We start from the raw sequence: 25,472 nt of genomic DNA on the forward strand, positions 1-25,472 counted from the left end.
AAGATTCTATTCTGTGGCCAATGGTGAGCCTATCAAAACAGTGTGGTGGTGATGTGGAATATGAGGAGATGCTCAAGGCTGGGAAACCATTTCTGAACGAGCTTTTAATGTAATTTGGAATAGAAATAACAGTGGGGTAAACAAAGGGGATGGTTTAGAGATGGGATATTCAAGTAACTGACTTAATATAGGAAGTAAGTTAGAAAAAGAGTAGGCAAGGATGAATTAAAATATTATGTGACCATGGACCAGCAGATGGCATAATGGTGACGTCACTGGACTCCCATGTAGTTGACCACGGCTTGAATCCTGGACCTGGCAACATAAAACTTACGCCAGGCACATGTGCGTGCATGCCCAAAATCCTGAGAAGAGAGTGGGGGAGAAGGGACTGTGGCACGTCCATCCCCCCAGGGGGCGATTTCTCGCTTTCTGTCTCTCTGTCTCTCTCTCTAGCGAGCACATGTGCCCTGTTGTAAAAATGTTTCTCTCAAAAAAAATTATGGCCAGGTGCTGGCGGGGGTTGGGTGGGGTGGGGTTTAAGGCAGTTAGATCCCACATGACTGACTGAATGGTTTGAGTCCCAGATCCAGTGGCTTGCAAAACACTCTGGGCATGTGGACACGTGTGGGCATGTCCTGAGAGGAGAGCGGAGAAGGGATTGGTTTTGGCACATGCCCTATAGCAAAACTAAAAAATAAGTAAATGTATAAATAATGACCTTGAACATGTACATGGTATTAATCGAGATAAAAGCTAAAAAATAGACAATTTTTAAAAGATCTTTTTGTTTCTTATTTTTTAGAGAAATTTTTGCTATAGGGTGTGTGTGCTTGCTGGAGAGACACAGAGAGATAGAAAGCAAGAAATCACTCCTGAGGGGAGATGGCCATGCCGCAATCCCTTCTCCTCCATTTTCCTCTCGGGATTTTGGACACATGCACGCACATGCGTGCGCACACACATTCCTGGCGTGAGTTATTTTTTTAAATTATTTTTAAAATTTTATTTCTTCTTCTTAGTAGTAGTAGTATTCAGTTTTACCAATGAGAGAGAGAGTGATAGTAAGAAAGCAAGCTGCTAGGTCTGGGACTTGAACTATGTTCGGCCATGTGGAAGTCCAGTGCCCTTAACCACCATGCCATTTGCTGGCCCCTCTGGCATAAGTTTTAAACTGCTGGGTCTGGAACTCAAAACGCGATCGACTACATGGGAGTCCAGTATGTATCTGCTGATCTCTTAATGTTTTGTTTTGTTGTGTGGGGAATACAGAAATGAAGGGTCAGGTAGACTAGTTTTAAGGTGTATGTCCATTTAGTTGTTTGACATTTTTCCGATTATCATATAAACTTTCTTTTTTTTAAAGAATTTTTTAAAATTTAACTTTATTTATTTATTTAGTTTTTTTGACCAGAGAGTGACAGAGTGAGGGAGAGAAAGAGAAGTAAAGTGAGAAAGCAAGCCGCCATGTTCAGAAGTCGAACCATGGTTGGCCATGTGGGAGTCCAGCACACTTAACCACCATGCCTCCTGCTGGCCCCTTAAACTGTCTTTTAAAATATTGTTTCAGTAGCTATCTACGTTGTGCTTTAGTCATACTTTTAGACATGTTTATGATATCCACACTCTCTCTGTGTTAATTATAAGTAGAAAATATTAATTTAATAGACACCTACTAAGTGCTAGATACCTGTTTTGCATATGGAGAAGATGCACTTGGAGCTTAAGTACTGTGCCTAAGGTTATAACTGATAATAATAATGGAGCCAACATTAAAGATATGTTTTTATCACTCTCAGAACCCTTGAGAGTATTTGGTAGGCAAAGAGAGTCTGAATCTAGAACATGGAGTACTGTGGAATAGTCAGAGATGAGAGGCAAAAAAGTTGGGGCCATTTAAAAAAAAAAACACTTGCTTTGTATGTGAGTGTTTGCTGTGGGGGAGTGGATGAGAGAGAGGGAGAGAAAGCATCCTCTGGGGGGATGGCCATACTGCAATCCCTTCTCTTCCATTCTTTAGGAATTTAAGGCATGTACACATACACATATACATATACTTTTCATATTTTTTAGTATACCTTTCATATTTTTTAAGTCTCCAGGTCTGGGACTGAAACCACACTGTTAACCATGTGGGATCTAGCCACTTCAGCTACCATGCCACCACTGGCCTGGGGTCATATTTTTAAAGGACATTAAAGAAGTTTGAACTTAATCTTATATGTAGAAAGTCATTATTGAAGATGCTGAAGTCTAGAGTAAAATAAATATTAAGTCGTCAGAAAAGTTATGATGTGTTTTACTATTTTTTTCTGTGTAAAAATAGCATTAGGAGAGTTACTCAGAGGGTCAGTGTTTGAGGATTTATAAATTAGGAATTAAGATAATTTTGTTATATAAATTTCATATTAATTGCTTGAACATCACAAACATAATTTTAAAATTATAATCTTGGACAATATAAAAAATTTGTAATAGAGGGGACACACATGAAGATGAACGTTCTTAGGCAATAACAATAGGCTCTTTTCTGTGATTATGACAATCTATACATAATCATTCATATTCCTTTCGGCCCTGGGTATTATCTCTAAAGTTTTTTTCTTAGTTTCATAATAAACAGATTATTCTTTTGGTTTAAAGGATACTCATTTCAAAAGGGTGAGAAAGACCTAAGGGCTTTAATTATAAATTTTGTAGTCAAAGAGACTTTAGAATTGTACTTAAATGACATTAACTCTTTCAGAAAATACAATAAGTTTTTTGTTTGCTTTTAATGCTTGACTAAAGGCAGGTCAACATCTCAGCTAAAACAGTAAGCAGATAAAGGGTCAAATGATTGTTAAAGAAAATTAGCTTCTATTCCTTTTTCTTTAAGGCTTTTATACCAATCCCATTCACTGTGGCATGAATGAGACTTCATCTGAAAAGTTTTCAATATAGTAACTCGCTTTATGGTTCTTTTTAGTGGAAAAAAAATTATGTCTAGATTATGATTTGCATCCTTTATATTGCTATTAACTTCACTTTCTAATTTAAAAGTGAAATAAATTGGTTATTTTTCTTTCATTGGACTTTATCATAAAGAGAAAAGGAAGTAACTGTGTATACAGAGCATTCCCATATAGGCCCTGCCCTCACACGTGAACAGTCTCTCCCACTATCAACATCCTGCACCAGGGCATGGTACAGTTGTTGTAACTGATGAACCTATGCTGATATATAATCACCAAAAGTCCATCATTTACAGTAGGTTTTACTTTTTGGGTTGTACATTTTGTGGGTTTGACAGATGTATAATGTAATGACACATATTCACCATTGTGCTATCATATAGATAGTTTTGATACCTGAAAAGTCCTCTGTGCTCTGTTCATACTTCCTTCCTTCTAACCTCTGATGACCACTGATCTTTTCTTTTTCCAGAATGTCACATGGTTAGAATCATAGCATGTAGCTTTTTTTGGATTGGCTTCTTCTTAATAATATGAATTTAAGTTCCTCTGTGTCTTTTTTAGCTTTATCACTCTTTTTTTTGTGTTTAATGCTGAGTAATATTCCATTGTATCGATATGCCACAGTTTATTCATCTAGTGAAGGACCTTTTGGCTGCTTCCAAGTTTTAGCAGTTATGAATAAAGCCCTGGTTTTGTGTGGACATAGGGTTTTAGCTCTTGTGGGTAAATGTGTAGGAGCTTGATTGCTGGATTATATGGTAAAGTATGTTTAGTTTTGTAAGAAACTGCCAAATCGTCTGTCAAAGTAGCGGTACCATTTTGTGTTCCACCAGCAATGAATGAGTGTTCCTGTTGCTTTTCATCCTTGCCAGCATTTGATATTATGACTGGACCTTTGCCAGTCTACTAGGAGTGTAGTAGAAATGGTAGGAGTGATAATAAAAATTAATCAGTCTTAGAATCTGCCCTCAGGTACCAGTCTAATAAGGCAAACAAGGTATGTACATTGAAGGGATTCACCCACAAGGTAGAAAGTGGGTAAGTGCCAATGGGATGATATTAGGTAATATATTATGGGTATTCAGACAGAGAAATTGTAACTGCAGAGTGAGTTATAAGGAAGAGCTGGTGATTCAACCTGTTTGGATCTGGATATTCACAATTTTTCCAGGTTAAGTTGATACTAAGATGGACCCTGTGGATAGAGGGAACACTTTGATCACAGATAAAAAGATGGGGCCTATCAGAATATTGAACTGAATTTCAGGTATTTAGAGAAACAGCACAACTGGCATTGTTAATGAAAGTTTATCTCTGGAATCAAATAGCCTAGGTAAAATCATGGTTCCAGGGGCCAGCATGTGGTGTGGTGGTTAAGGATGCTGGACTCCCACATGGCTGACCGGGGGTTGAGTCCCAAACCTGGTGGCTTATTTTCTCACTTTCCCTCTTTCTATCTCTCTGTCACTCTGGCCCTCTCTGGTCAAAGTAAAACAAGTAAGTAAGTAAGTAAGTAAATAAATAAATAAAGTTAAATAAAACAATTCTTAAAAAAAAATTGTTAAAAACAATTATGGTTCCAACATTACTAGCAGTATATCTTAGACAAGTATTTAATATATTTTTTTTTTTTAAGAGAGACTTTTGCTATAGGATGAATATGCTCCCCGGAGAGACAGAGTAAGGCAGAGAGACAGAAAGCAAAAAATTACCCCCTGGATGGGGAGGCTATACCACAATCTCTTCTTCTCCATTCTCCTCTCAGGATCTTGGGCATGCACGCACATGCATCCGGCGTGAGTTTTAAGCCTCCAGGTCTGGGACTCGAACCACAGTCGGCCATGTGGGAGTTTAGCAACATAGCAACATAGCCATTATGCCATCTGCTGGTGCCATTAAACTTTATTTGTGAAGTGAGATAGTACTATCTTTTAAGGTTGTTAGGAAAATTAAGTGAGGTAATTAGGTCAAGTGCCTGTCATACATAGTCCGTAGATGTTTACCATATGGAGTGTATTCAAGCAAAGTTTTTGGAAGAAAGTCCTTAAGCAAACAAATGGGATAGATCTGATAGATATTGGGCGTGGTGGAGCTTGTGAAAGATCATTATATTGATCAGAGGATGGCTCAGAGGATGATCTATTAAATATAAGGAGTAAATTGTGAGTGGTTAGCAAAGAGGGTGGAATCACTCTGTTAACTAATGGGTCACAGATGCTGTTCTGAGAGCATTGCTTATCTGGAGCCTGCCCATCTGATTTTATAGTGTTAAGACCCTAATCTGATTTATGAGAATACTCCACCCTGTATTCTAGCCAGATTCTTGATTTACCACCCTTACTAGGTTCTTTTCTACTCTGTGTTAAAAGAGTTGAAGTAGCTAGAGGGCTGTTGTTTCTCATTTGCTTTCAGTTTTACCAAAGTTGAAATTATGCATAACTCATTAAAGAATTGAATAGAATTTTGTCTCCTAACCTAGCCTGAATTTTCAACTATTATTATGATAAATTGATGTTCTGAAATAAGTCAGCTCTTTGAAAATTATATATCACATAGATTTGTCTTTTTTCAGTTCGCTAATAGGGTATGTGCACTTGTGAGAGAGAGACAGGGAGAGAGAGATGGGGGAGGGAGAGAGTGAGAAATCCTACTCCCACAATGGGGGATGACCACTCTGCAGTCTGTTCTCCATTCTCTTCTTGGGATTTTGGGCATGATGCACATATGTCCAGAGTGTTTTTTAAGCAGGACTTGTGTTTTCAGATGGGATTTGAACTATTCAGTGGCCATATAGGATCTGACTGCATTAAGAATCATGCCACCAGTTGCCCTAGAGTGGTCTTTTGAGATTATTTGATGACCTTACTCAACAAAACAGGCAACTATATGTTGTACTTTCAGTATTACTTTTTTAAAAAAGAATTATTTTATTTAACTTTATTTATTTATTTTTAATTTTGACCAGAAAGGGGCAGAGAGAGAGAGAGAGAGAGTTATACAGAGGGAGAGAGAGAGAGAGAGAGAGAGAGAGAGAGAGAGAGAGAGAGAGAGAGAGAAAGGGAGAAAACAAGCAAACAAGCTGCCAAGTCCAGGACTTGAATCACTGTTGGCCATGTGGGAATCCAGCGCCCTTAACCACCACACCACGTGCAGGCCCCTCAGTATTACTTTTTAACCTGATAGGTTTCTATAATCCCAAAGTGTAGGGACTATTTGACATGACTGTTAATTAAAGGAAGGAGTGAGATGAAGGAATCTGTAGAAACACAGGAGATAGAGAAGAGTTATTTAGGGTAGATTCGTTTTATTTGTAGGACAAGAAAGAGAAAACAGTGGCAAGTAATTGTAGAAGGAACAGAAGAATGAAGAAAGAGTACAGGGAAAGTTGAGGGAGATCCGAACTGGAATTATAGAAAAGACAAGACTTAATAACGTAGATGTAGCTTCTTCCTTAGGCAGGCTGATGTAGACTATAAGGAGTAAGGTAGTAAGGCAGTACTTTTTGAGGTCATATATACCTAAAGAGGGTTTTGTTTTTGTTTCAGAGTATTAGTGGAACCTTTTTGTTTGTTTGTTTGTTTTTAAGATTTTTGTCATAGGGCGCATGTGCTCGCTGAAGAGAGACAGACACAGAGAGAGGAAAGTGAGAAATCCCCCCTGCCCTGGTGGTATGGCCAAGCCGCAATCCCTTTTCCTCCATTCTCCTCTTAGAATTTTGGGCACCTACACACACGTGCCTTGCATAAATCTCAGTCACCAGGCCCAGGACTGAAACTGTGGTTGGCCACGTGGGAGTTTATCACCTTAACCACTCTGCCATCTGCTGGCCCTGTAGCCTTTTGGTTTATATATGTAAATTAGGAGTATGGCATTTATAATTTAAATTTCGAGTTGGAATTATAAAAAGAGAGGTCTAACTCAATGAAAATTTAGTAGTGTCTGAACACTTCTCAGTGGCTTTTTTTCATGTAAACATTTTCTTTTCATTTATTTTGTGTTTTGAGGTTTCAGATTTAAGTACTAGTAATAGAAAATACATACAAAAGCTTCCTAACAAGTGAAAAAGATAATTATAAATTCTGAAAAAAAAATTGGCCTCATTAACATATCTGCAGACTTTTACTTAATACATACTCTCTTGGAAATTAATTATATGGCATTTATATAAGCATTAACATTTACAAGTCACTCTTGAGTAGTGAGCACTTCAGTGCTCTTTATGGTCTATACCCAAAGTTGAAATAGTGTTGACCATTTGTTCTGTTCCTTCGCCTAAAGATGCTTCTGCTGAGTAACTGTTCTTATGCTTCTTTTTCTCTTTGCTCTGATCTTTCTGCAGCTTCAGAATTATGTTTTTGATTTTTTTTGTTGTTGTTTTCATTCTTAGGGGAGGAAAACATTTTGCCAAATTCATAAGTAGTTCAAAACTGAGAATTGGATTCTCAGAAAAGAGCTCTGTACATACTGCAATACACATATACCACTGTCACTGAAGTTATTTTGCTCTGGTACTTTTGGATTAGGACCTTTCATAACATCTTTGGAAAAACTTCTTTTACTTCCTTTTTTATCTTCCCATTAGTGACTTCTAAGATATTATTTTAGTATAATTCTTCGTGACAATTTATCTTTTACATTACCTCTTAAGTTTCAACTTTTTTCTATTTCATACTCTTCCAGATCTAGACTCCATGGGAAATAACTCAATCTTGTGCCTAGTAATATTGGAGACAATTAGATTGTGAATAAAACCTGTTTTGGTTTTATATAGATTACACGAACATATAATTTTTTCTATGTCTGTATATGTAATCTTGTGCTTTTAATTTTTTATTACATTTAATGATTGTACATCTTTATAGCATACAAAATTATTTTTTCTGCATGAATACAGTGCCAAAAAAGTCTGCATTAATGTTCACATACATTAAACAAACATGATTTTAAAAAATTGAGTATCATTTTTCTGTTTGCGGAGCACAGATTCTTTTTAGTATTGATTCTGACCATAGTCGTAGATCTCAGACTTACTCTTTTTTACTTAAAAAAAATTGAACAACCTTTTATATGCTTTTAAAAGTTAGAATGGGTATAATAAAAATAAAATCTAATGTGGTTATGGCAAGCATATATCTTAGGTTTTTTTTGAATGATCCTAATATTTAGGTATTCTGTGTGATAGTGTTATATTCTATCCATGATTGTCATAATGAGAACTAGCATCTAAATAGCTGAGTAAAGTACATGAATAGAGCTATAAAGAATGACAAACCGAAGAATAAGAAGTCACTATGGTAAAAATTTGGTTTTTCTTATCTACTTAAGATTTATATTAAAAATGTGTTTTCTATCACTGTTTCTTTTGTGATGCAGTTTTCAACTTGACCAACAATGTGGATTTGGACAACACTAAAAAGAAAATGGAGATATACCAAAAGGAAAACAAAGATGTCATTCAGAAAAATAAGTTAAAGATGGTTGGTTGCTTTGTATTTTCTTCTTCCTTTTTATAAGAAACAAATGCTTCCACCTGATATTTTAAAAAGCTGTCTTTTAAACCAATTGCATTTACAAACAATCTAGCTGAAATTTAGTCCAGAATACTGATAAGTATTGCATATGAATATGGCTAGATGGACACACATTACTGTACCAAAAGACAACTTTGATGGCATTATGTTAGACTAATTTTGCAAGGAAGTAATTCCTTCATGTAGGTGTTTGTAATGCTAATTTTGCCCATGTAGGGAGTTTTTTGCTAAGAGTGTATTTGAGCAGTGGTCACAAAATAACAGAGGTTCATTTTATCCTTGAACATTCTTTCTCAAATGAAGGAGGGGGAAACTCAGACTGATATTGGTAGAGTTCTCAAGTGTTAAATAAAGAAAATAGAGATGATTACAATATGAAAATGAATTTATGATTAAATCAGAGGAGCAAATTTGTGAACTGAACTTAATTTTGGTTTCTCTATTGACTATCTTTTTTGTCCTACTGAAATAGTAACATTGCCACATATAAAAATAATTCTAGTTTGTTTCTGTTGATCCAATGAAATTAAAAAATAAAATATTTTGGGACATTAATTATTAAATTATATTCTATAAAGGGAAAAGAATTGTATGCTTACAGAAATGTACTTGTCTAATATACAATTTAGATATAATTTTCTTAGTGCAACTTAACGTTCTAGTTTGGGAGGAAAGTAGAGGTAATTATTTTTGAGACATTTAACTGGAATTTATAATTATAAGTAAAAATAATATAAGTTTATTTGCATCATGCAGCTTATATTTTCATCTTATGTTTAGAAGAGAGTTCCTGTAGTCTTATAAGTGTTTCATTTAGACACTTCTTTCCTGGAATAAAGTTCTCAAGGAATTGACACTACATTCTCATTCCATTCATATCCATCTTGACTTCCTTAAAAAGATATCTAATTTTTTTTTTTTGGAGATGTTTTGCTATAGGGCGCGTGCGTTCGCCAGAAAGAGAGAGACAGACAGAGAGATAGAAAGTGAGAAATCACCCCCGAGGGGATGGCCACGCCACAATCCCTTCTCTTCCATTCTCCTCTCAGAATCTTGAGCATGCATGCTCACGTGCCCAGTGTGAGTTTAAGCCACTGGCTCTGGGACTCGAACCATGGTCGACTACATGGTTGTCCAGTGACATAGCCATTACCAACTGCTGGTCCCATGGCTAATGTCTTTTTACTAACCTGAGGTAGCTCTTTGCTTTTACTGTCTCTCTGAATATGGAAGTCTCACGGTTCCAAAAGTACTAGAATTATATCAAAGAAGAGAAGAAAGGAAATTTCTTACATGATTAGGTACAAAAAGTGACCCACTTCTGACCCAGAAAAGCCATTACTGAGTTGTCTGCTGAAGAGATCTTACTTGTTTCATGGAGCTGGCACCTAACATAAGTGTGAGCATGGAAAAAACTGAACAAAGGAGGAGATCTAATCTTCTTTAAGACTAGTCTTAGTGAAGATTAGCTTAATTTTTAAATTTAGTTTTCTGGATTCTCATGATAAGCAGAGATTGTTGTTTAGAATGTCTAACAATTGGGCAAAAAATAAAATTCAGTTCAATAAATATTTGTAAGCAAATAAAATACAAAGATGAATAATAGCCCTTATTTTTGAGCAACCAGGTAATTTCAAAACAGTATCATATAAACATGAGAAGAGTTGTCTACAGTGGAGGGAAACCTAATCCATTCTGGAAGATTGGAAAAGGCATTCCAGGGGATTTGATGCTTAACTAGAGGTTTGAAGGACATGTAGAAGTTACCCAAGTGAAGAACACAGGACGGAGGTGACTGTAAGGAGACTGGGACCAGTGTATTCCAGGCAGAAAGAAATCATGAGCAAAGGCAAGAAGTCATGGAGAGTTTTGAAAGTTGCAAGTAGTTCTTCACTGATGAAGTTCAAAAGAGAGAGGATTCAGGTTGGAGAAGTAGAAAGGATTTGGGTCCTCTAAGATCTTATACATTGCGGAAAGTAATTTGGTCTTATATAGATTAGTGGTTTTAAGGTTTTAGTCAGTGAAACTTTTATTCCAATGAAATCTTACTCAGAATACTCTGGTTGAAGTGATAGTGGGATGGAGGGATAGGCTGGATTTTCATGTGTTCAGTCTCTTTCTCTAGTTTACCTTGAAGTATATTAGGGAATTCCTTGAATTCGTTAGAGCAACTTGATCAAAACCAGTCATTAATAAATGCTGCTAAAGGCTTTTTTTTTTTTAAAGAATTATTTTATTTAACTTTATTTATTTATTTTAATTTGACCAGAAAGGGACAGAGCAAGAGAGAGTGAGAGTGAGAGAGAGAGGAAAAGAGAAGGAAAGTGAGAAAGTAAGCCACCAGGTCCAGGACTTGAACCATGGAATCCCGCAACCTTAAGCACCATGCCACCTGCCGGCCCTACTGCTAAAGGTTTTTAATTTTAAGCAAAATGTAATAAGGTATTGGATGGAGTTTGTGATTTGGTAGGGTTGAATATTATTAGAGAAGTAAGTTCAGAATCTGAGACAACAGTCGGAGGTTATTGAAGTCGTTAGATGAATTAAGAGATGACTTGAACAGAGAATAGACAGGTAGGGATGAATCAGAGAGATATTTTGAGTTTAAAATAGCAAGCCCTACTGATTGATTATAAGTGAGAGGTGAAGAAAGGAAGGATGATTGGGTAAGGTTGTGCCATTGAGAAGAACAGTGACTTTTAGTCTTTAAACATACACTTCATTTATTTCGCTTTATTAAAAAGAAATTGTAACTTTTTCCTATCGGCATGTGCATTCACTGGAGAGAGAGAGAGAGACAGACAGACAGACAGAGAGTGAAAAAGTACCCCCCAGGCTGAATGGCCACACCACAGTCCTTTTTCTTCTGGTCTCTTCTCGGGATTTTGGATATGCATGCACGTGCACCCAGTGTATTTCTTGAAGCTGCTGAGTCTGGGACTCAAACCATACAGTTGGCCAAGTAGGATCCAGCCGCCTTAACTCCCATGCCACCTAACTGCCCCCTGTCCCATGTGGCATTTTCAATGATGTCTATTTTGCTAGTTATTTAATCAGCTAACTGACTAGCCAACCAATCTTTTCTTTTTTCCTAAGAATTATTTATTATTATTATTATTTGCTATAGGGCACATGTGCTCACCAGAGAGAGAGAGAGAGAGAAAGAGAGGGAGAGAGAGAGGGAGAGAAAGAGAGAGAGAGAGAGAAAGAAAGCAAGCCACCAAGTCTGGGACTTGAACTACAGTTGGTCGTATGGGAGCCCAGCACTTTAACTACCATGCCACCTGTTGGCCCCTGGCCAACCATTCTTTGCTGAGTCCTATTTTGTGCAAAATAATCATATGTAGTCATGGATTATTAGTTTGTTTATTTAACGTTTTTCTTCCCTTTTAATACAAATGTTTATTGCAGTAAACTTTCTTCTTACTATTGCTTTTGCTGGTTCTGTTATTTTTTGGTATGCTGTGTTTTTGGTTTTGTTTGTCTCAAGGTATTTTTTAATTGTTCTTTTGATTTCATCTCTGAACAAATGGTTGTTTAAGAATGTGCCATTTGATTTCTACTTATTTGTAAAATTTCCAGTTTTCTTCCTGTTGCATTCTATTTTGATCAGGAAGATACTTGGTATGATTTCAGTTCTCTTAAATCTGTTAAGACTTGTTTTGTGATCTAACTTGTGATCTGTCCTGGAGAAAGTTCACTCTGTGCTCAAAAAGAATGTATATTGTGCTGCTGTTGTATAGAATGTTCTGTCTATGCTAGGTGCATTTGGTCTATAGTTCAAGACCTCTATTTTCTTACTGATCTTCTGTCTTGCCTTTTTAATACACTACTGAAAGTAAATTATTGAAGTCTCTTATTGTATTGCTGTCTATTTTTTCCTTTATGTTTCAGTGTTTGCTTTATATATTGAAGTGCTTCGAAACTGGGGTGTGTTGATCCTTTATCATTATATAATGTCCTCCTTTGTCTCTTGTGACAGTCTTTGACTTAAAGTCTATTTTGCCTCTAATTATCTTCTTCATCTCAGTGAATGTTGTCAGGATCCATTCAAATGTTCAAGTAATATTGGATTAGTCTTTATGTTCTGTGGATCATTATTCCTTATCATTTTTCTTTTTAATTATTTTGTAACTTTAAATTTTATTTTATGTTCATTCACTGAACATCATCACGACATACAAAATGAGATTTCCCATCTAGAATACACGGTATAGTGGCTTAATCTTAAAAGTTATTGTCAACAAATAATTTTCCAATTTTCGTGTTTCATATATATATATATGTATATATATATATTCTTCTCTTTTATCCTATTTCTTACCCTCTGCCATTTCCCACTCTCCTTTCACACCATCTCTGGTATCTACAGTTGCTTTCCATTTTTCCCCTCTCCACATTTTATTAATTGACAAAATATCTTAATTAATCTAACTACTTTCAATAGCAAGTTCAGCTGCTGTATACATGTCTGTGAACACATGTCTGACTTTAGGCATGAAACTTTATGAGTAGAATGAATATACTATAAAATAGCACCTAGTTGAGGCTGTATAGCTTACTGTGGTTATTAAATAGGTATTTTAAAATATAGTTTTCAGTTTCAAGAAAGGAAGTTTTAGCTTTAATAAATCTAAATCAAGAAATGTTAAGAGAATTTTGCTTAAGGCTTAAAGCCAGGAAACTGGTTAGGATTCTGTTCAAGTAGTAGGTACATGAACCTATACACAGCTCAAGAGAAGAAAAAATTCCTTAACTCTGGAAGACAAACCATAGAAGAAAATCAGTAATGTTTTAGTCGAAAGTCATAAAATTCTATTTCAGCAGTTTAGTCTCATTTACTTTATCTTCTGTTGTGGTCCGATCTTTTTGTTTAAATTCTGGAAGATAACATTCAACTCTGGACTTGTCTCTACCATTAAGTTGGCCATTTTCTTAGTTGTTTTTGAACTTTTATTTCTGTGTATATATATATTTAGCTTCCCTGATATAGCAGTACCTTCAGAACTTCTTGGAGAACTGGTCTGGTGTCTGTAAATTCTTTCAGGCTTTGTTTATCTGAGAGTGTTCTTGTCTTCTCTTCTCATATGAAGGATAATCTTGCCAGGTATAGTATTCTTGGTTGAAATTGTGTTTCACTTAACACTTTGAATGTATTTTCCCATTCTTTCCTTCCTCACATTGTTTCCGATGAGAGGTCTGCTGTTAGCCTGATGGGATATCCTTTGTAGGTAACTTGACATTTCTCCTTGCTAATCTTAGTATCTTATCTTTGTCTGTGGTTTTGGTCAATCTGGCTATAATGTGTCTTCGAGAAGAGCTTCTTGGGTTGATACTATGTGGGGTCCTTTGTATTTCTTGGGTCTGGATCTTTGAAAGCCTCTCTAGGTTTGGAAAGTTTTCTTCCAGGATTTCATGGAATAGATTATCAATGCCCTTATTATTAGTCTCTTCACCTTCTGGGATACTGATTTTCTGGATATTTGGATGTTTAAAGGTACCTAGTATTTCTAGTATATTATTCTTATTTTTTTCGGCTATTTTCTCAGTCTCCGTGGTGGTTTCTAGTCCAGCGATTCTGTCTTCCACATCTGAGATTCAATCTTCTTTATGATCTAGTCTGCTTTTAATACTTTCAAGGGAGGTTTTGATTTCCTGTATTACAGCCTTCATCTCTAACAGTTTCACTTGATTCTTTTTTATGGTGTATATTTCCTCTTTCAGATCATGCAAGAATTTCCTTACATCCTGGAATTCTTTGGCTCTTTTTTCCTGCATCTTCTGGAGTTCATTGTCTCTCTTCTCTTTCATCTCTGTTAGCTTTGTCACTATGAATATTCTAAATTCTTCCTCAGGCATTTCTGTGAGTTCCATTGTACTGTCTGTGGATGAAGAGGAGTTACTCTTTTCCTTAGGGGGAGAGGTATTTTATTTTATTTTTTTTTCATATTTCTTGTGGCTCTGTGGTGATTTCTGGTCATCTGATGGATTATACATTTTTTCCTAATTTCTTGAAGTTCAATCTGAGTATTCAGAAGCGTACAAGAGGAAGTGATCTGCAACTTACCTGCCATTCTGTTTTTCTTCCTTTGTGCGGCAGATTCAAAGGGAATTGAGGAATATTCTGACCTGAATAGTAGTCAGATATTTTGCTATGGTTCACTTAGACCAGTCTAGACATCCAGTGCTGGAGACTGAGCAGTTAAAGTGATGAAAGGAAAAGGAAACTGAAAGATACAGCAAAACAAACAAAAATAATTTTTTAAAAAAGCAAAAGATGAAAACAGGCCGTCAGTGGGGAGAAATACATACTGTTCAAAGTTGTTAGTTTAACCTCCGTTTTCCTAGAGCTGCACTAAAAAAATCACCACAATCTGGATCTCTTAAACAACAGGAATTTACTTTCTCATCTCTATGGAGGATAGAGGTCTGAAAGGTGTCTACAGGGGTATGCTGTCCCCGAGGACTCTAACAGAGGATGGTTCATCGCTTTATCTAGCTCCTGGTGGTTGCTAGCAATTTTTGTCATTCTTTGGCTTGTAAATATATTAATTTCTGCCTCTATCTTCACATGATCTTCTTCATTGTGTGGGTGTCTAAATTTCTAGTATGACCTCATCTTAACTTGGTTCCATTTGCAAGGACCCTTTTTCCAAATAGGTCACCTTTACAAGTACTATGAGTTAGGACCTCAGCATACCCTTTGGGGGTGGTTCATAATTCAGTCCCCAACACTATATGACATTCTTTTGAATTCTATTTAGATTTTTGCTACAGGGTGTATATGTTTGCCAGAGAAAGGGAAGTGAGAAATCACCTCCCAAGGGGGATGGGCATTCTGCAATCCTCTATTCTTCTCTTGGGATTTTGGGCATATATGTACATGTGCCAGGTGTGGTTTTCAAGCCACTAGGTCTAGGATTTGAGCTGCAGCCAGCTAGTCGTGGGAGTCCAGTACCTTAACCGTCACATCAGTGGCTGGACCTGACAAACCCCTTTTTATGCATACTCTTTATTTATTTATCTGTCTGTCTGTCTATCTTTTTTTTTTTTTTTTCGCTATAGGGCACTTGCCCTTGCCAGACAGACAGAGAGAGACAGAAAGCAAGAAATCATCCCCCAGGGGGGATGGTCACGCTGCAATCCCTTCTCCTCCATTTTCCTCTCGGGATCTTGGGCACACATGCACATGTGCCCGGCGTGAGTTTTAAGCCACCGGGTCCGGGATGCGAACTGCGGTCGACTATGTGAGAGTCCAGCGACACAGCCATTATGCTAACTGCTGGTTCCCTATCTATTTCTTTTTGAAAGTAATTTCTTTTTTTTTTCTTTTTTGGAGAGGTTTTTCGCTATAGGGCGCATGCGCTCGCCAGACAGACAGAGAGAGACAGAGAGACAGAAAGCGAGAAATCACCCCCCAGGGGGGATGGTCACGCCGCAATCCCTTCTCCTCCATTCTCCTCTCAGGATCTTGGGCACGCATGCACACACACCCGGCGTGAGTTTTAAGCCGCTGGGTCCGGGACGTGAACCTCAGTCGACTACGTGGGAGTCCAGCGACATAGCCATTACGCTAACTGCTGATTCCCTGAAGTAATTTCAATAGGGGATTTAAATATTATTTCACAATGCTTTCTTTTTAGAATCATTTACTTAATTTTATTTATTTATTATTATTCTTCAATTTGACCAGAGAGAGATAGAGAGTGAGAAAGCAAGCTGCCAGGTCCGGGACTCAAACCGTGGTGAGTCATGTTGGAGTCCAGCACTTTAACCACAACACTACCTGTCAGTCCCATATTTCACAATACTTTTACGAGAAAGAGTCAGTGTTTTCAAATGAAAGTCATTTAGATATTACTGTCTTTCTCTTTTATGAGTTAAAAAGCAAAGGATAGGTATAATACTGCTTTTAAGTATGAATTGAAATAAAATTCAGAGCGTGAAGTATTTAATGTTTTTGAGGAACTTCATGAAAGGGAACAAGTACACCTATATTTCATTCTCTCTAGGTACTAACTTTTAGTTTTGAATGTTTTTGTTCATAAAGAGCACTCTTGAAACTTACATGCTCGTGTTAGACAATAACTTCAATTTTTCAAAACTTACTTTAAATGAGCACTGTTTAGAACTTTGGTGTTATAAAAACTGATCTTTGGAAAAAGAAGTTAAATACTATGGTGACTATTTTTTTTCGGAGAGGTTTTTGCTATAGGGTGCGTGCACTCGCCGGAAAGACAGAGAGAAACAGAGATAGAAAGCAAGAAATTACCCCCCAGGGGGGATGGCCACGCTGCAATCTCTTCTCCTCCATTCTCCTCTCAGGACCTTGGGCATGCATGCACATGCGACCGGCGTGAGTTTAAGCCACTGAGTCCGGGACTTGAACCATGGTCGATTACATGGGAGTCCAGCGACATGGCCATTACCCTAACTGCTAGTCCCAATACTATGGTGACTATTCATCGTAACTTGTTCTGGAAATAATTTTTATTAAAGCCAGTCTTTTAAATAGAATATTTTAATCATAGCTTTGTACAGAGATTTTCTGTTTATTGTTTTCTTTTTTTTTTTTTTTGAGAGGTTTTTCACTATAGGGCGCGTGCGCTTGCCAGACAGACAGAGAGAGACAGAGAGACAGAAAGCGAGAAATCATCCCCCAGAGGGGATGGCCACGCCGCAATCCCTTCTCCTCCATTCTCCTCTCGGGATCTTGGGCACGCACACACCCGCGCCCGACGTGGGTTTTAAGCGGGTCCAGGACGCAAACCGCGGTCGACTACGTGGGAGTACAGTGACATAGCCATTACACTTTACACTAACTGCTGGTTCCCTGTTTATTGTGTTTTGATTTTGGCTTGTGAAAGCCCCTAAAATGAATGACTTAAAATCATCTATGTCTATAATAATTATAACTTTAAAAAATTACATTATTAAGTACAGTTCTTACAGTTTGCAACTGGGCTTGGTGTACTTTGTTTAGTGTTTGTTGTCATTCTCTCTTTTTTTAAGAATTATTTTATTTAACTTAATTTATTTATTTTTTAAAAAATAATTATTTATTTAATTTTATTTATTCACTCATTTATTTTAATTTGACTAGAGAGAGACACAGAGGAGGAAAGAGAGAGAGGGAAAGTGAGAAAGGAAGCCACCAGGTCCCGGACTCAAACCGTGGCTGGCCATGTGGGAGTGTCCAGCACCTTCACCACCACACCACCTGCTGGTCCCTTAACTTAATTTATTTTACTTATTTATTTTGTTTGTTTATTTGATTGTTTGAATTTGACCAGAGAGAGAGAGAGAGAAAGAGAGAGGGGGAAGCGAGAAAGCAAGCCGCCAGGTCTGGGACTCGAATCGTGGTCGGCCATGTGGGAGTCAAGTGCCATTAACCAACATACCACCTGCCGGCCCCTAGTTGTTGTTCTTTTTAATAGTAGTAGTATGTCCACATGAAATAAAACAAATTCCTAGTTCCAGCTAAGTAAAATGCTGTATTATTAAACAATAAGTGACTAATGTGTTTTTTTCCCCTTTTTTAAATTTCATTTTTCTATACACTTAATTACCTTTTTTAGCTTACAAAGTGAATATATCAATATGTCAACATTTCTCCCTAGTCCAGTTGATTAAACTATAAAATATCTTTTCCAGATAATACCACATTCCTCTGTCCCGTTAATGCTTTGCCTGCCTTCTTATTTTTCTTCTAAATGTCCTCCTCAGGCCCTACTCTTCCACACACATTATATCTGGTATTTACACCCATTTATTGTGAACCAATGTGTTTTATGCTTCCAATAAAGCAAACATCAGAGGGTGACATAGGTTTGTTCTTGGTTACTAATTTTATTCCATGCCATATATACATTTCTGTTGTAGACTCGGGAACAGGAAGAATTAGAAGAAGCATTAGAAGTAGAACGTCAGGAAAATGAACAAAGAAGATTATTTATACAAAAAGAAGAACAACTGCAGCAAATTCTAAAAAGGAAGAATAAACAGGCTTTTTTAGATGAACTGGTACGTATAAACGCTAATTGTGATTAAGAGTAATATTAGTTTTCAGGATTTACCTTTACTATTTATTATGCTAGATAATGGCCTTTAAATGGCATTTCCACAGTGTTTATGCTTTAGTTTAGTTTTGGTACTTATCTGTTGATATCAATGTATCTGTTGCTAAATAAAATCATTTTTTCAAACCAGCAAGCTTTTATGCTCACAATACCTTGATTGGGAATTCAGTTGGGTCTTAGGGCTGCTCTTCTCCAGTGTATTCTCAGGGCATGTTTCCATGTGGTTTCTGTATTATTGGGTTGTCAGAAAAGTCACAACGTATTTTTCTAGGTGTTTCTATCCCAAGGTGAGTCATGACCTTTCAGATGACCCAGTAGTAAAGTTGGATTGTAGCTTGAGGCTATAAGAGAGAGAATATTCTAAAAGTAAGGAAATAGAAGATATTAATGCTTTAAGACTTGGGCTGGAAAACTGGCACAGTCTCTAATCTACTATATTTGTTAGTAAAAGAGCCTACTGAGTTTCAAGGGGAACAGATATACACGCTGCCTCTTATGAGAGGAGTGTGGCCATGTTTAATCCACATCATAAGTGCTGGGAAAAAATTAATGTTTTTCCAGAATGTGGCATAATATAAATTCACTCAATACTCATTCTCTACTCAAAAGTGATTTTAGTGATAGAGATTATGAAAATGACTTCAGTTATAATTTTGTTTTATTTATATGACTATTTGTTTATATCCTGACAACTGCTATGATGGATTTGAAATGCTTTCCCTAATATGTGGTGATGTTTTTGTATATGGCACTATGAGTGGTCCAACCTACTTCTAATTTTAAGTAATCTTGCCTTTCTTTTTATTCCTAGTTAACTGTCATAAATACTTTTGGGGGCAAAAGGACAGTATAGAAATATACACATATTACATTTACCCCATCAAAGAATAATAAGATATCAACCATGCAGGGGAGCTAATTATGTTAACATCAAAGATATAACTCACGGAACATGAATCAAATGGACAGAAAGGAAAAGAGAAGAATGCAAACAGACTGTTCTAGAAAAGATTTTCAACTTTGTGATATTATCAAGATCACACATGATTTTAAGTATCAAATAATATAGTATAAAATCCATGAACACTTTACAAACCTTAATTATTACCGCTATTACTTAGCAATATTGACTATTTAGGAGCTAACTGCTAGAAAACAACAATAATTTGTAAAAACATATTTCTTACAAATATATTTTTTAATTGCTTTATTGAGAGGTTCTTTTCATCATTTTATATGAAAAGTAACACACTTTTTTTTGATAATGCTTCTTTTGTATTCAATTATTTGAGTGAATCCTATATGTAGAACTTTTACATAAAATGAAAATACACTTTTGACATTTTACATTTCATCTAATGTAAAAGGTTTAGATTTTTTTTTTTTTTGAGGTTAACTAGTTTTGCATAGAAACTATTCTTGCATATCCTTCATGCCTCAAGAGTACTAAATTTTGCCTTATTGAGCTGCTGTTGGCATGAAGCTCTTCTTTGATTCAGTGAGGCATGAAGCAAGATGTGAAACTGCCATTGTTGTACAATGTGTTTAATCTGGAGTTAATATTGATTTTTGTGACTGTTCCCCTCCACTTCCTGTTTCTTCACCTGCAAGTCATTACTGCACATATTTTCCTCACTGTTTAGATCATATAACATGGTGGTTAAGTAATTCATAGTAATTTACTGTATTCATTTGTACAATTAGTTATAACAGATTGGTTTAGACTGCCACTGCGTTTGAATTTGTTTTCCATTTTTAAATGTATTTTTAAAGATTCTTAGTTACATGAATTTTTTGATTATTATTGTTTTAAAGAATTATTTTAACTTTATATATTCATTTTAATTTAACCAGAGAGTGGCCAAAGGAGAGAGAGAGAGAGGAAGAGAGAGAGAAAGTGCAAGCTGCCAGGTCTGGGACTTGAACCATAGTCAGCCATGTGGGAGTCCAGTGCCCTTAACCACCACACCACCTGCTGGCCCTTGATTTTTTTTTTTTTCAATAATTCTTATTTTAATGAGTGGTTTTATTTAACTTTATTTATTTTAGTTTGACCAGAGAGAGACAGAGTGAAAGAGAGATAGTGAGAGAGAGAAAGTGAGAAAGCAAGCTGCTGGGTCTTGGACTCAAAGCACAGTCAAACCATGAGGGAGTTCAGCACCCTTATCTACCAAGCCACTGACCAGCTCAAGTTTTTGATTACTAAATGTTTTTGTTACACATGTTAGCATACTTTTAGTTTTCATTTGCTGACTGAGCTCATAATTTTTTTTCCCTCTCTTTATGATACAAAGTGTGCGTGTACACACATGAGAGAGAAAGAAAAAGCACCATTAATAGAGTCTTGTCACATGACTTCTGGCACTATGAGGCCCTAGTGTTACCAGTGTGTCATGGCTGCTGGGCCTAAATTTCTTTTTATCTCCTTGAACTTGTATTGACTAGATAAAATAACATATTTCTCTTCAGCATATGTTCATATATTAGATTTTACTTAAAAAGATAAAAGATCGGGACCAGCAGATGATGTAATGGCTACGTTGCTGGACTCCATGTACTTTACTGGTTCGAGACCCGGACCTGGTGGCTTAAACTCACTCCGGGTGTGTGTGCGTGGGTACCAAAGATCCCAAGAGAAGGAAAAGGGATTGCGGTGTGGCCATCCCCCCTGGGGGTGATTTCTTGCTTTCTGTCTCTCTCTCTTTCTCTTTCTGGTGAGCACACATGCCCTGTAGCAAAAACCTCTCCAAAAAAAAAAAAAAAAAAAAAGGTGAAAGATTGGCATTTGTAAATCCAGTCATGTGTTGCTTAATGGGGATACATTCTGAGAAAGGCTTAGGAGATTTCGTTATTGCGTGAATGTTATAGTGTACTTACACACATCAGGATGGAGTAGATGTGTGGAATATGCTATATGGTATAACCTCCATCTTCCTATGGGACCATTGTTGTATATGCTGTCTGCTGTTGACTGACACCCTGTTATGCAGTGTATGACTATATGTCTAGAAGCTTAAATCTTAGAATTATGTCTCTGGATCTAATTTACAGAACAAGTACGACTTATTAGAATATTTTCCTTCTGTTTTTTGGTTTGGTCTTTGTGCCAAAAGTCACTTTTTAACCTTTTAAAAGGCATTGGCATTACATTATAATATATGTGACAGAATTTTAATGTTACGGTCTTAATGTTTATGGCTTAGCATTTGCAATAATGTTGGCTAAAAAGGCCATTTATTTAATCCTAACTGTAAATTCAATTTTTAAAAACAGTTTGGAAAAAGATTTTTAAACTAGTTCTGACTTATTAAATCTTTTTATATTCCTGTTTGAAAATTCTCTTCAGTTTATATCTTAATTTTCGTCTGGGCTAATCCTGTTTTCAAATGTAGTAGCTGATTTTTATGAGAAATATTGTTTGCCAGATGGCTTGCGTAAAGTCAGTTAAAATAATCTTTTAAAAATGGTCATTATAAAGCTTTTAATGAGTATTACAGGCAGTCTTAATAAAATTTCTTTAAATATTAAACAACATGCCTTCAGGCAATTAATATAGGTTAGGGAATCTTTCAAAGTAAAAGGTAATGCTAAGAAGAATTAAATAACTTGAAAGGCTGAATCTAAATGTTAGATATCCCCCAGAGCATGTATGTTTTTTGTAGTTTATCTTATTCTAAATGTTCTTTGTTTGAGAACTCCTGCTTTATTCTAATTTGACATTCACAGAGGTTTTTAGGCCCTAAATTTTTGAGTGGTAAAGTAGATTTGAAATAAAACCATGCTTTAGTATTGAAATTAATTTTAGATTTCTAGAATGTTCACTTTTATTAAAATTTACCTGTTTATGAAGATATTTTAACATTTAGTTCCTTTTATGTGAGTGTGAAACCAGGATTAAAACAACCCAGTCTTAGCTAGCAACATTAAAAAAATATATATTATACATTTAATTACTGTATATCACTTTGCTTGTAAGTTGAATATACCCAACATGAATACACTTCCCACTAATTCAGTTGAGTATACAAAACACATTATCATCAAAAAATAATAACCCATTTCTGTGTCCCATAAACGTCTTGCCCCTCTCACCCTTCTCTCCCTTTCTCCCACCTTTTTCCCACATTATCCCCCGAATCTATAACCATTTTGAAGTGAGCACATTGTTTTACCTTTATGTGAGAGCATTTCCTTTTCAGAATAAATATTAGTTATGGAAGAGCATTTGAATTTATTTAGATTATAAATTGTGAAACAATGCTTTAACTTTAGTGAAGGAAATTTATTTTTCTTTTGTTAGTTTCTACATATGAAAGAACTAAATAACTTTTAAAAGATATTTTTGACCACTATCTATTTTAAACCTTCTTTAATTTTGCATTTTAAGTTGTCAGAGGACAGAAAGAGAGACGGAGGGAGGGAGAGAAAACACCCCTCAATGGAATGTGGTCATGCTGCAGTCCCTTCTTCCTTTCTGCATCCTGTCAGGATATCAGACACCCATGCAGGCACACACGACCAACATGTTTTTCATATCACTAGGGCTGGGATTCAAGCGCCAGTCAGCCATGTAGGATCTGGTTTCCCTTAACCACTAGGCATGGGGTTTAAGTTTACACTTTTAAAGAAGTTTATTTATTTCTTCCATGAGCAAGAGAGAAACAGAGAAACAGCGACCCTATCAGGGTCTTAAGCTGCACTCCATGCCAACCTCATCCAACACCAGGTCTTAACACAGTGTGTCTGGCATATACTCAGGGAAGTGTCCAGACCTGAATCTAGAAATTGCCATGAGGGAATGGTAGAACATCATAGTTTATTGCTGCACCATTGTCTGATCCTTAGTTTTACAATTTGTTGTATATTTTCTTGTTTTTATTACATTTTAAAATTGTGTTATTGTATTATTATAAATTTCTTTTTTTTCAAACATTATTTTATTTAACTTTATTTACTTATTTATTTATTTTATTTGACCAGAGAGGAACAGAGAGAGAGAGAGAGAAAGTGAGAAAGCAAGCTGACAGATCTGGGACTTGAACTGCGGTCAGCCATATGGGAGTCCAGTGAGTTCAGTGCCCTTAACCACCTTACCTCCTGGCCCTCTTTCCTTTTTCTTTTTTAAGAGAGATTTTTGCTATAGGGTGCATGCGCTTGCCAGAAATACAAAGAGAGACAAAAAGTGATAATTCGCCTTCCAGGGTGGGTGGCCACACTGCAGTCCCTTCTTCTGCATCTTCCTCTCAGGATTTTGGGCATACATACACATGTACCTGGCTTGAGTTTAAGCCACCAGGTCTGGGATTCAAACCACAGTCTACTATGTGGGAGTCTAGCGACGTAACCTTTATGCCATCTGCTGGTCCCTATAAATTTCTTAATGGAAATCTAGAATAGCTGCAAAAATTCATAACAGTAGTGTTACTAATGTATTACTAATGCTTTGTTACAGAGCATGAAAGTTGTTCAAGTATATTCTCATACTACAGTATTATTAATTTTATTTCATTATTGCTTATGTCAGATCTCAATGATTTTGCTACTTAATAAGATTCTGTTTTATAAGTAAAATTTATGTTCTCCCTTTTACTTTTAAAAGCTTCAATTTTGGGGACCAGCAGATGGTGTAATAGTTGTGTTGCTGGACTCCCACGTAGTCAACTGTGGTTTGAGTCCTGGAGCTGGCTACTTAAAACTCACTGGGCACGTGTGCGTGCATGTCCAAGATCCCGAGAGGAGAATGGAGAAGAAGGGATTTTGGCATGGCCATATCCCTGCGGGATGGTTTCTCACTTTCTGTCTCTGTCTCTGTCTGTCTCTCTGGTGAGCACATGCTCCCTATAGCAGAAATCTCTCAAAAACAAAAAAAGTTTTAATTTTGTAACATTATTCTTGGAAAGTACCTTTATTACAAAATCTTAATGTACAACTTTATTTTAGGACAGTTCTGTTGAATTACATTGCTTTTATTTGAATTACTTCTACACTGTAACCTTAAAATAATTCCTTTAATTATATTAACTAGCCACATTTGTGCCTAAATTATTGGTTGGTAGGTGTGAACAGAAAATTAGAATCTAGTATATGTTTGCTTTCATACTGTGGAATGTTAACAATAGTTTCTTTAGGATTAAATACTATATAGTCATTATTTTAAATATCTGTAGCTCATTTAAAAAGTATGTTTATTTTTGTAGATAACCTTGTTACAGGAGGTAGAAGTGTTTGTGCCTTTATCTTTGTTTATAGATATAAGAAAGTACTTTTTGTGTGCTTTTGTGTGTGATCTTTCTGCCTGACTCCCACTGTTTATGTTTCTGGGTTCTTTTCTTTTTTTCCCCTCCTTTTTCTTTAAAAAAAAAAAAAATTGCCATAGGGTGTGTGTGCTTGTGAGAGAGAGAGAGAGAGAGAGAGAGAGAGAGAAAGGCAGTCTTCAATGGACTATGGTCATGCCATCAATCCTTCTCCTCTACTTCTTCCTTTCAGGATATGTATGCACATATGCTCTGCATGTTTCTCAAATCACCAAGTCTAGGACCCGAAGTCTAGGACACAGTTAGCTGCGTGGGATCCAGCCACTTTAACCACCGCAGCATGGTTGGCCCCTTTGGGTTCTTATTTAACTCACAACTTAGAAAGAAAAAAGTCTGGATATCATTTAGTTTAGACCTTAGCTCCACTGCACTTTTAACATGAGGGAGGACTGGATATGGAGCTGGTCTTGTGGTGCAGTGGTTAGGTGCTGCACAGAAGAAGCCATATCCTACATTGGCAACTGGGGTTTGAATCTCAGACCTGTAGCTTTATGGCAGGCTTGTGTGTGCTCACCCAGCATCCTAATGGAATGGAGAATTGGAAGAAAAAAGGTTGTGATGTGACTAGGCTCAGATACGGGGTACTTTTAC

At 36.4% G+C, this 25,472-nt stretch overlaps 1 protein-coding gene across 1 annotated transcript in view; it reads left to right on the forward strand.

Moving 5' to 3' along the window:
• The window catches only part of MNAT1 (MNAT1 component of CDK activating kinase), a 240,324-nt gene that overhangs the window by 74,693 nt on the left and 140,159 nt on the right, over positions 1-25,472 (forward strand). Inside the window, exons 4-5 of the mRNA XM_006161766.3 lie at positions 8,331-8,434; positions 18,371-18,511. Coding sequence (XP_006161828.1) covers positions 8,331-8,434; positions 18,371-18,511 — 245 coding nt within the window. The remainder of the gene's footprint in view (positions 1-8,330; positions 8,435-18,370; positions 18,512-25,472) is intronic.

The sequence above is a fragment of the Tupaia chinensis genome, unplaced genomic scaffold (assembly GCF_000334495.1).
Source record: "Tupaia chinensis unplaced genomic scaffold, TupChi_1.0 Scaffold138921_1, whole genome shotgun sequence".
Classification (NCBI taxonomy): Eukaryota; Metazoa; Chordata; class Mammalia; order Scandentia; family Tupaiidae; genus Tupaia; species Tupaia belangeri.